The sequence below is a fragment of the Melozone crissalis genome, unplaced genomic scaffold, assembly GCF_028551555.1.
Source record: "Melozone crissalis strain CALT ecotype California unplaced genomic scaffold, PUWL_Pcris_2 ptg000016l_1, whole genome shotgun sequence".
NCBI classification, from domain to species: domain Eukaryota; kingdom Metazoa; phylum Chordata; class Aves; order Passeriformes; family Passerellidae; genus Melozone; species Melozone crissalis.
In genome coordinates this window covers 43627751-43640025 of record NW_026535794.1, presented here as the reverse complement: position 1 = coordinate 43640025, position 12275 = coordinate 43627751, and the positions used below count along the sequence as shown (strand labels likewise).

General features: G+C 38.1%; 1 protein-coding gene across 2 annotated transcripts in view; it reads right to left on the bottom strand.

Moving 5' to 3' along the window:
* The window catches only part of ATP2C1 (ATPase secretory pathway Ca2+ transporting 1), a 62698-nt gene extending 54489 nt beyond the window's left edge, over positions 1-8209 (bottom strand). Inside the window, exon 1 of one of the 2 annotated variants that reach the window (XM_054273318.1) lies at positions 7918-8209. In XM_054273318.1, the coding sequence (XP_054129293.1) occupies positions 7918-8025 (108 nt within the window). In that variant the 5' untranslated portion in view covers positions 8026-8209. The remainder of the gene's footprint in view (positions 1-7917) is intronic. The other variant, XM_054273321.1, reaches the window with a different exon arrangement.
* Positions 8210-12275: the final 4066 nt, after the last annotated feature.

Sequence of the window (12275 nt, the reverse complement as noted above, 5' to 3'; positions counted from 1 at the left end):
CTCTGTGTTTAAGCTTTTGTAGTTCCTGGGCTTTAATATTGTATTGTTTGATATTACAAGCTGGTTTGTGGAACGGTGCCATTATATCAAAGAAGTTTGCCTGTGCTGAAAAAAAGCTTCTAATCCTTTTAGTTAAATAGAAAATCTTGAAAGCATGAACCTCAAAACTTGAATAGAAAGGACAAATGAAATTTCTGTGAAAGGAAATCAGAATTTGAAAGGGTAATTCATTTTTGTAAGGGTTGTGATTGACAATCCTGGAATTTCTAACACTCAAAACCATTTTCACCTGGCCCTTTTTAATGCCTCTTGAGCAGTTTCTGCTCTGATTATTTTTAAAATATGCTTTAAAAGTAGTGCTGCTATATTTCTGTCTAATTTCCCTGGGAGAAAATAAATAAATATGTGTTACTGAGTGCTCATGAGCACAATAACTCTTCACAGTAGCACATGGTCAGTACATCTGATGATTCAAGAAGCTAATTTGATAGGGCACAGCCAAGGAAATTCAGTTAGGAAAACAGGAACCAAGCATCTGTTTTGTTTGACTGTCTCAGAACTTTAAATGCTCCCTAAGCTTTGTTGCTTTGTTGGGTTCCTTGTCTTTTCATGCCATTAGAAATGCTAACATGAAGGCTCCAAAAATTAAATCTAATCCATCTGTATCTGGCAGACATATTCTTATATGAAAAAGAGAGGAAACAGTGGGATAAAACAGATTTTTCTTTTAGTTACAAATAATTTGTTTCATTTGTAATCAAATAAAGCTTCAGTAATTGAATATATCTTAGTTTTCAATTTTTTTCTCTTGGTTTTCAATCCTTGGCATACTTGTGTTTACATGTACTGTTCTGCCAGTTATTTAAATAAAGCTGTAATAGTTGAGCTTAAGGATTAAAGAGAGAATAAGCTTTCTACTGCACAGTATTCTGTTAAGGTTTTTCATTTCACTAGATTTGAGGAGTGGCAGTCAGCCTGCCCCACTCCCCTCCCTTCCCAAGCAACACCTGTCAGCAGCAGCCTTCACTCTTGATACTGGCCTGAGTGAAGAATTGTCAAAACACAGAATGGTTTGGGTTGGGAGGGACCATAAACATCATCTGGTTCCAACCTCCCTACCATGGTAGGGACACCTTTCACTAGGCCAGGTTGCTCAGAGCCACATCCAACCTGGCCCTGTTTGATTGATGTGATACCTGTGTCACAAAAAGTGCCTAAATTAAAAACAGTATTTCAGGAAACGTACTACAATCCTATTTAAAATGTCAGTGGTGTAAGATTTCTTCAGAAGATCATCTCAAACTTAGACTCCAAAAATAAATGAGCATTGACCATTTAGATTAATACTTTTACAACATATTAAAATAAGAATTTGAATAAACCATTAGGCAAGAGCTGCCACAGTCCATCAGCAGCTAGATATGCTCTATGATTTCTGTTTGGAAAACAGCTCCTTCTTGCGTTTGTGAAAAAGGCAGAAGCTCAGTGCCTTGTGATGAGGATCCTTGCTTAGCCTAGTGGTTTCTTCAAGTGATTTATATTGCTGCTTTCTTATGGCAACACCAAAACCTGCTGATCTTAAAATGTGTCTTTATAGGTAGACATAGCATATGCTTGAAAAAATGTGTGGTCATATCTAACACAAAGGAGTGGAGACCCAGCCTATGATTGAAATATGAGACAGTGATTCAACAAAGATGTTTATCTGAAAAGGCTAAACATTCAAGCTTTGATGCCACTGATCACAATTCAAATAAAAAATCTGCTTTGAGTAAAAAAATGAAGAATCTATACATCCTTGGAAAATTTCAGAGTCCTGACAGGGATTTCTATATGACTACAGGAGAAAGTCTAGCACAAAGTCAAATTGGACCAAATGGGGATTTGTTCTGATGCAGTCTCTCCAATATTGATTTAAGTGAGCTTAGGAGAAGCTAATGTGACAAAGAACACACCTAAGCTACCCATTTCTATCAGAAAATTCAGAGTTTTCCAAATGAATTTGTGAGCTGCAAGGAACTGTTAGTAATTGTTTTGACACAATGGATATAAGTATAAAATATTAAACAACATAATATTCATCAGCCCCGGAGAATCTAGTATTTTAGATTCTGGAGATACCACATCCCAGGGATACACAGCACTCGGAGCTTTTTATGCTTCAGAACACAAATAAGAGAAATGAGAGAAAATGTTTCATTAGGAAAATTAGTCAAGCCTCTGTTTAACCACAAAAATCAGAGTGCCTTAGTCATTTAAAGCAAGCAGCATTTTTAAAGTGTTATCTTAAATTTAACATATACATTAGTTTTTACATACCAACAAGTAAAAATACCACTGTTGTAAACAAAATTAACTAGACATGATAAAGCCATTATAATTAACTTTTCATTAATAGGTATACAAATTTCTTAGCTGTCCTAGTAAAAAAGTACTATGTCATTTGTAATACCCATGTATTTCATAGAGAACTTACACTGTGAACCTGAGGCCCCTGCACGAAATGTCTCTTTAGATACAGAAATCTTTAGAAGAGCAAAACAAAGCCAGAGTGCCTCTCTCTTTTCTTCCTTTTTTTTTTTTTTGTAAGCCAGCAGTAGCACTTGAACTATCACAGCCATAATAAAAGCATTATCACTGTTACAACACCAGCAACCACAGATGCCATCTCTGCTGAGAGAGACATCTCTCCACACTAAGAGGCAGCATCACTTCCAGCTAGAGGTTAACCTATGTGGAATCTGAGGTATTGTTCATCTCAGAGCAGAGATCAAGTGCCACCTATTCCAGCAAAAGCTGCCAGATCTTTCACTGGATGAAGTCATGTCCTGTTCAGACCCTTTAGCTGCATCCTCAGTATCTCTTCTCCAGGCTAACTAACTAGATGTCTCAAGTTTTTCCCACTTGGAAGAGCTGATTCTTGCAAAAGTCTCAAATTGCCACATGAAATGTGTACTTTAAAATGCCTGTAGTCCTGTAATTTCAGGAATTGTGTGTCAAACATATGTCAGATTCAGTTAAACCAATGTTGCTTGGCATACAACAACTACCTTTACAAACAAAGTTGAACAGTGACAATTTGACTCAACTAATGTAGATTTTAAAGCTGTAAGGAATTATTTATTTTAGTCTGACTGCATATGTAACAGAGACCTTCCACCTGTAAACTGTGCCCAAGGACTATAACCTCTATTTCGTCTGTATAGAGTCTTTTATAAGCATTTCTAACCACAATTTCAGAGTATGGGCTGACCACGGATAAATTATTCCAGATGTTAAATACAGATTGAAACTTTATATCCTATTTGCATGCAGCCTGTGAGCTTTTTTCTCCTTGATTAAAGACCCATCCTTTGTGAGCACTGTCTTCCTCAAAGATCGTGTTAAATCCTCAGTTACTTTGAGATAAGACCTTGACTTGAACAAAGTTGCCATTTTGGGGAAAAACTAAAGATAAGGCAAAATAACAATGCACTAAACAAGCAAGCATCTGATAAGCTCTGTTAGGAGAACATCCTCACAAGAGGATCTGTACACTGTTCCTACTCAGACCTTAGAAGGACCTACAAATCCTGCCTATCACAGTTACAACAGAGATTTGAAGGAAAGGAAGCCTAATGCTGTTTTCTAATTCTATTCTCAATTCAGCTACTGCTTTTAAAATTAATTTGATTGGAAAACTTGAGAAAGACAAATATGTTCTAATGGCAATAGCTCTCTCATGACTAGGGGAATGTCCCTCCTGGGCTCCAGCAGTCTGATGTCCTCTGGTTGACTGAATTATAAACTGCCTGAGCTGCAGCAATCAGCCACTACCAGAGACAGGAGTAAAGGATGTTCTCAGTTACCCTCTCCAGGATAGGCTTTGGGAATTATTCTTTTCAATATTTGAGAGGTGCAAACACCTGATGGGAGCTTTTCCAGCACACAAAGTACTGCTGATTATTCTCCCCTGCGTGATCTCTTTGATGTAATGCTGCTCTTAAAGGCACTTTTAATAGGATGCCTCCTCTCTTACCAACCAGCCTCATTTTCATTAAAAGTGTGTGGGTGTTTCACCTCTTTGAGAGTCTCTATCCAGGAGTTCTGCAGTTACTGGGGGAAAGGGGCAGATATACAGTTCACTTTCTTCAGAGAAGAGGCTAAGAAGGGTTGTGCCAGAGCAGTTGTGTTAACTGTTAAAGAAACATGCTCTCAATGCCAAGCACGATGTGCAAATCACTCTGTGCTGCCTCAGTTCTGAGCTCCCAAAGCTCATTTGGTAGGTTCCCACAAGGACAAAGCCCCATCTGTTAATTCTCCTGTATAGAACCTCGTTGATCGTATCACTCTTATGCATGAATTAATAGCTAGAGAAATTACTTTAGCATTCATCTTGTGGCTGGTGTGTGGCTGAGCAATAATTCTAAAGAAATATTGGCTGGAAAGGATGTAAGAAATGTCTATTTTCTGCTGGGATTCAGGAGGAAAGATGGTGGTTTCTCTGCACAAAATGTTGGTTCTTCCATTTCCTTTAGCATTGGTCACACACTCTTTGGAGACTGATTGTGAATGAAAAAAGCATCCTGTAGTTTCCATCAGGAAAAGATTTTATCTGAGTCCAGCTGGAATTTTCAACAGGAAGTCTATGTTTTATGGTCATGTTTTGGAAAGAGGTAACCTTGCAATACTCTTGAAAAGTAATTTCCTCAAATGTTAATGAGATATACTCTAACTAGCAACAAAGGCAAAAGGAAATAATTTCTTGTTTTGCCAAATGAATTGAAAAATTTTTTCAAGGAAAGAAGATAATCCTGCCAGAATAAACACCATTAAATAAGCCACATACATGCCTTCTATTGTTTTTTATCTAAGCAGAGAGCTCGCTTAAATAATAGGCCTTTTATGTTTGACAGGAAAATAAGTGGCATGTTTCATTTCCTTACTCAGACTGAATTAATATTAAAAACCTCACACCTTCCAAGAACTTAATCATAATCATTTCAATGGAAAAATTCAATGTATAGAATTAGATAAGAATTGCTCTTAAAAAATACACATTCTCCTGAGAAAAAGGTATAGAGGTCTAGATAAAAGCTTCATTTAACCAGAATTACCTCTAAACTCAACTGTGCTGTTAAAATGTCTCTTGCTCTCAAACTCTTACCATGCAGCCACAAAACACATTTGCATACCGTTTCTATAAGGCTTGTTAAAAAGCTTTCAGATTTCTTTGCTTTAAAACATTCAAGTCTGAATTAAAAATAAGAGAAGAATCTCAAAGATCATAAATAATTCCATTATTGGATCATACTCATACTCCCTGAAGTCCATGCTCCTGGGCCTTGTGTGGTCAGTCAGGAATGATTCCAGAAGTTGATCCAAGAAAAGAAATATTTAATACACTGCCAGTTTTGAAATAGTCTTCTTAAACCATATTGAATGGTTCAATAATTGAAGCAAGCAAGTTTATCCTTCTTAGTATAAGTCTGGATGTTCTTATCTATAACACGTCCTTCTTATCTGTCCCCTCATCTGTTTATGTCTTGGACTTCATGAAAAGCACTGGTAATTTCCAGAATCTATAGTTTCTGAACAATACACATTTATTTCCCAGATTTAGTTTTTACTGAGATATTTGATGTCTAATGCTCTTACTGATGATCAGTTTCCAAGCAACTGGTAAACAGGATTTTTTAGTTGTCAGTTTCCAGAGGAAATTGCAACTCATTAAAGTGAGCGTGCAAAGCTAACTTCAGATTGTAGCCATTACACTCATTTTAATGTTGTATTTCATTTAAAATGTTTGATCAGAGAACAGGTCTCCTAGGATGCATAGCTTTTCTGGAACACCACAGTGAACAGCAGTTCTTCAACAAGCCTCATAACATTCAGTGCACAATATCAAGCAATGTAAAGAGAATGAATAGTAGCACCACATTCAGTTCATTTTATATTGATAAAGCTTTTTGTCTCAGGACTAACATGCTAATAACCACATCAATGCTTGTTTTGATTAAATGGATTTCTTCCAGCAGTGGAAGCAGCAGTGACAGAAGTATATTGCACTAAGGATACTCACATCCTTATGCAGGCAGAATGATTAAATTTAACATCAAGTTACAGGTTGTTCTCTAATTCAATCTCTAATTCTCTCATTCAATTCCACCAATGAATGTTTAAGCTACATCTGGCCTGTGCATCCTCTGAAGTTCAGCTGTCAGGATAAATCTTGAACAATTCAAAAGTTATTAGCCAAGTAGCCCTGCATGCATCCTTTGCTTGTGATTTTTGCCTCTGTGACTGGACAAGCACCACTGTGTGCATGAGACAAAATCTATCAGAACAGAACATGACAATAGCACAGTTAGAATGTGCTAAGCTCTCTGGAACCCAAATTTAATGCCCACTGAGATCAGAAAATGGTGAATAGTGAGAAAACAACAAAAACCCTCAAAGAAAAATGCATTTATCTACTGGTAACGTTTTTTAAAAGACATTCAGTCAGTGTTAAGCAAACCATCCCAAGGACTTACCCTGCTAAATAAAAGACTGTGATCCTCAGAAATAAAGAGCTTATTTTCAACACCATGCAGGGCAGATTCCAGAGCAAAACTGCACTCTGTGTTTGTAGAGTCAAAGTAGCAAGTGTTACTATGTGGTGAGTATCAGCCCTGCCAACATCTGACAAACCCAAGGAGAATGAGCACGATGTTTCTTTAAGCATGTAGTGCTTGAGCTGTTAGCCATTGTAAAAACATTAGGAGCAAGAAAGAAAATAATGAACATTACTGTACCAAAACAGGAAAAGCAGATTTCCCTCCCACCCACCCCCCCTGCCAGTTACAGCCCTGGCACTTTTTATTTCCAAACTATATCATGGCAAAGGAATGTGTCTTTCTTTGCCTGATGACCTCTGATTTGGAGAAGTATGCTATTCAGCATAATTTAGCACACAGAGAACAAAGAAGTTTAACTGTTTCAAAGGAATGCAGAATTTCAGTTCTTGTTATAGCTCTTATTCTTCTGAATGCTCATCACACAGCTTAATATCCAGCACATATTGGATGAAAAGGAACAGTAACTCATCAGAGACGGCCTCATTCCAGACTCACCCCTTCTCCCCCCGCCCATGCAAAACAGCTTCCATTTCCTTGTGAAACAGCAGCAGCTTCAGATAACAATTCAGTTCTCTTAAGGATATTCATGTTGCATTTAAGTTAAGAAATCATGATCTACCGAAACATTTAAGAATTCAGGTTACAAGCCCTACTGCCAAGACTGCAACCTTTTATTTAACACAGATTTACATGACAAAGGGCCAAAATACTGACCAGTGCCGACACCGGATTTTAGAAGAATGAAGATCTCTTGGAAAAGAAAAAGCCTTTACAGAACAGAGAGCAGCAGAGCATAAAGCTTATGGCTTAGAAAAGAGTTAAAAGAGGGAAAGTCTGGTTTATTTTTTTATTTATTTTATATACCTATTTAGAAATTCATTTTGTCAAATATACCCCCCTTATCATAACAAGCAGATTCAAGACTATGTTAAATATAAGGAAGTTTAACAATTTTTTTTTACACAGCTAGTATGGAGATGAGTGGTTCAAGATGAACTGGAATTACACTGAAAACAGCTCATGACAGCAGTGAAAGATGGGCTGTGATCTTCAAGTGGCAGGTAATGACTACTCAAAGCTTCACGGTCTCAATGCTTTAAGTCTCCAGCAATTTCCTCAGAATCAAAAATTATTTGTTCTCAGAGAAATTTTTTTTCAAATTCACAGTGCTCTCATAAAATCCTAAATAGAACCATTACTCGCAGATACTGACATTTAGAAAGCAGAGCAGCTAAACTTGTGATCCTCCCCTTTAAGATATGGCTAGATCACCCCCAGGGTTACAACTGAAGTAGTGCTTTTTTAAATTTGCTTTTACCTTTTCTTGAATCCTCTTGGCTTTCACTGTTGATATAAGTTTCCAAAATGCATGGATAGGAAGCTTTATGAAACAGGAGAAGACAGATTTATGCAGCAGATTATCCATAATTTAGGCAACTTCTCTTACTGCTTCCCTGTTTGGAGTTCTGAATGCATGTTTTCCTCCTCTTCCCAGACTCGTAGTCCTTGACTGTTGCACAATCCTTTTCTGCAGAGCAACTGGTGAAAATCAAAACATCAAATGCAGAGCCTCCAACAAATGACTAGTGTTAAAGTGCCACAAGGGCAGTGTGAGCTGCAAGAACTGAGGGGCAGTTCTACCAAATGCAAATCATTTCCCTGGCAGCCTGCTCAAATAGCTCTACTTCTGGTAAGAACATTCTGCTGCAAAATCAAATAACAGTAACCAGCTCCTCATTTCTCCTAGTCCCCCTAATGCCTGATGCCTCTTAAAGCTTGTTCAGCTGCAGTAAAGAGGATAGAAAACTGCTGTTTCCAGCACATTCACCCCTCCTCCTCAAGCTGTATTTCACTGACTGCACTGTCTGGTTTCACTTTTGTTTCACACACAATCCTGTTATGTGGATTTCAGTCAGATTAATGCTTTCGTTCATTCCCCGCTTTCTAAACTGGAACTGCAAGGCACCAGTTACAGAGCATAACAGCACAAGCTCAAATAAAGCTTAGCTTGCAACCAGGGACTTTGCCTTGAATCTTACCTGCAAACTCATTTCCTTTCAAGTCATTACATTTGTCTTTATGACCCCTTCTCTACTTTGCACTTTCGATCAGCAGACAAGTATTTGTCTGGCTTTTGTAGTGGATGGAAAAACAGCAAAGCACATTTCCATCAATTATCATCCTAAGTTCTTGAGTTTCAGAGTTATGGAAGTTTGGGTGGATGTCTTCCTCCCTCTGTTGTTGCTGTTGACCTTTTATGCAGAGAAGTCACAGAGCTGGGTTCTTATTACAGTAAAGCAATTCAGTCCTCACTACAACTCCAAGGTTTTTAAGTCTTTCCTAAGGTATTTCTCAGTGCATAATAAATTATTTTAAGGTCAGTCTCTACCCAGGCCATTCTATGATTGTATTATTTACATCTTGGATAGTGCTACAGAATGTATCCTGAAGCAATTAAATACAGCTGCTAAAGACTAACCAATCAGAGAATGTTATGTGCCTCCTGCACATCAACATTTGTGGGACGCAAAAGAAATAATTTCTTTACCTTGTCAGCACAGTTTGTGGAAAGTAATCCATATGGTAGGGAAATAATACTGCTTTGCAGGACTCTTCTTCCACTCCTCCTTTTCAGGTCTCACAGCTACAAAAAAGCTTTCAATGCATCCAGGAAAGAATCCAGGACAGATTTACATGTTTGTTTTCAGTGTTAACTCATCCCACACTACTTGCACATATCCCTCCTTTCAGGTTTGCTGCTTGATACTGGCAAATATTCTGACATTTCATGCTTGGAAATGTGCCTTCAACAAATCCTTTTTGTGTTCCTAAATGACTGTTTGGCTGCTTATATTTCAGGCCATCTGTTTGGATGGCACCAAGCCTGCTTACAAGGTGATCTTCCTGTTTCACTTCCTATCCAGAAATGCCAGCCAATTTTGGGCTCTCGGCACAATACCTCTCCTGCCCTCACTTTGGTACAAAGCCCTGCTGAGTCAGAATCACTGTTCCTGTGCTTTTTAAAATTTGTTGGCACTTGTGTGATTCTGACCACCTGAGCAGCAGAGGAAGAAAACTGGAGTTGTCAGCACTGTAAATTGCCAAGTGCGCTCGTTACTGTGAAGCCAGGAGGATGTTACAAAGATCAGTGACACATCGTAGCATGGGAATTTTAATTGTTCTGCAAAGCCAGGATCCCCACAAACAGAAGGACAAGAATAGAAAAAGGAAAAACACAAGCCACAGGCATAAAAGAGTCAAGTAGGGAAAAACACTGAGCTCCAATTTGCAGTAGTGATTCCTTTAAAATGACATATATTAGGACATATTTGTTTTGTATAACCTCAGACTTTTACCTAAAATCACAGTGTTATGTTTATGCCATTCCCTGCAAAATCATACCAGGCTGAAGCTGCTTCTTTGCAAAGTTCTGAAGTGCATGACCAAGCTCTTTCAGAAGAACAGAGGACCATAGGCTTGTTTCAGATTGGCCTAACAACAGTGTTTCAGCAGGCACTTGTACACTTACCCCTTCTGTGCTCCATATGGGTGCTTAGGGAGCACAAAGGGAGACATCTGCAATAGTCCAGATGGGTGGAGCCTCACAAGTGTGGACAGCATCACCTGGTTGAGCCATACCTTGGCAAATATCAGAATTCCACATTTCCTTGATTAGCACCTAAAGTCTTTATTGAAACAGAGAGAAAGGTTTCTTAACTAGGAAATATTTGCACTGTCAAGAGTAAGTCAAGTGGGTACATATCACAAATGTTCTTCTGCCCTCCACCCTGTTTAAGAAAAGCAATAACAGGCCAAGAAAAGCAAAGACAGGCTTTCAACAAACAGTATCAGCTGTCGGAATGTTTTAGTTTAAGAGTTGTAGTGAAAAAGTCTCCTTTCTCTGGTGCAAAATAATGTGACAAAATTTCCAAACATGTTCTGACACCTGAAAGAACAGTTTCTTGTTGCACCCTGTGTTTTTACGAAAGAAATGCCCTCACTTCTCATGCCATGATGTGTTTAAAAGAAAATGGTAGAAATTTAAACATTTCGACTCTGCCTAGGAATGCATTGAATTTATACTAAAATAATGATCTATTGTGTGCTCAGAAAACAGCAAACTGTTTCAAAACAACAGAGACTAAACTTCTCAGCTCTGGCCTGGCGACTATCCAGTATCAACAAGAATAGCACTAACCTATTTGTTCAACTAATTCTTGTGGTATCAGTCAAGGTGAATTGAGCATCTCCCGCACAGCACTTAGACAACCCCTGCCCTGTATTATAAGCTTCTCTAATGACAGTAATAAAATATATCACTAGCAGCCAAAATCCACAAACAGCATCCAGATCCCCTATAACAGTAGCAAATAATTCTCTTTTCACTGAGTGAAGAAAGCCTGCACCAAAACAGAGATATGTATGCATCTGAATAGGTATATGTGTATGATTATATAGATGTAGGTACTACTTATGTACACAATACTCCCACCCTGAAAACACATTTAGGAGCTGGTGAACAAACACAGACTTTGTCCTACTACTCAGTGCAAGCTGCTGGCAGCAGGACAGGCAGCAGCAGGTAATTCTTGCTCATTATGAGCTGTTTAATTGTCTTCTCTAACTATCTTGATTTTTGCATTCTAAAGCCTTTCATTGCAAAGTTCCTCTATCCCCAGGAAACCATGGCATTTAGGTGCTTGAAGCATATCCTAAATGTATAAAAGAAGTATTGCATTTTGGCTTTGTGTACTGTCAGAATAAGATTTTGCTTCTTCCTCCATCTCCCCCCACCTCATTGCTTTGATAAGTAACAATAACTCCAGCAAAGTTTGTCCAACATTTTAGTCCAACATTTTCAACTAATCTGATTTTCTGTATTTTTGAGCAGGATTTATTAGTTCAGTTCTAGTAATTCTAGTTAAAACTTGATCCAGTTCCTTTTTTTTTTTTAATTTAGAATAATGCAAACTCTGATATGCATCACTAATTTAGATTTTCTAGGATTTTAATGCTTCAGTTTTAGTTCCATGTCCAGTAACAGTCTCCCGAGTCCAAAAAAAGACATGATGATACTGGAGCATGTCCAGAAAAGAGCCATGAAGATAATTAAGGGACTGGAATATCTATTGTGGGAGGAGAAACAGAGAGCTGTGACTGTTTAGTCTGGAGAAGGGCAGGCTCAGGGGGCATCTTCTTAATATACGTAAATACCTGAGAGGCTGAAATGAAGGAGGAGGAGCTTGACTTCTCAGCAGTGCCCTGTGAAAGGACTGGAAGAAATGGGCAGAAACTGAAATGCAGTAAGTTCCATCTAAATATAATTATTTGTTTATTAAACCACTGTTACTGTGGTTGAAGCACTGAAACCTGCTGCTAGAAAGGTTGTGGGAGTCTTCAACTTTGGACAAGTTCAAAGCCTTGCAGTCAGTCCTGAGAAGGCTGCTCTTTCTGACTCTGCTTGAGTGTGGCATTGTACTACACCATCTCCAAGGAGTCCCTTCCAACCTCAGCTGTTCTGTGATTCTGTGCAATTATAAGCTATTACTATAAAAAAAACCCTAAGGATATGCAAATGGCATCATTAATTCTGCGTAAAAGTAAGTGCTTTTTAAAGAAAGAAGATACAGTTAAAGAAATGTCACCAGTAAACTGATTCCCAAATATATAGATTCA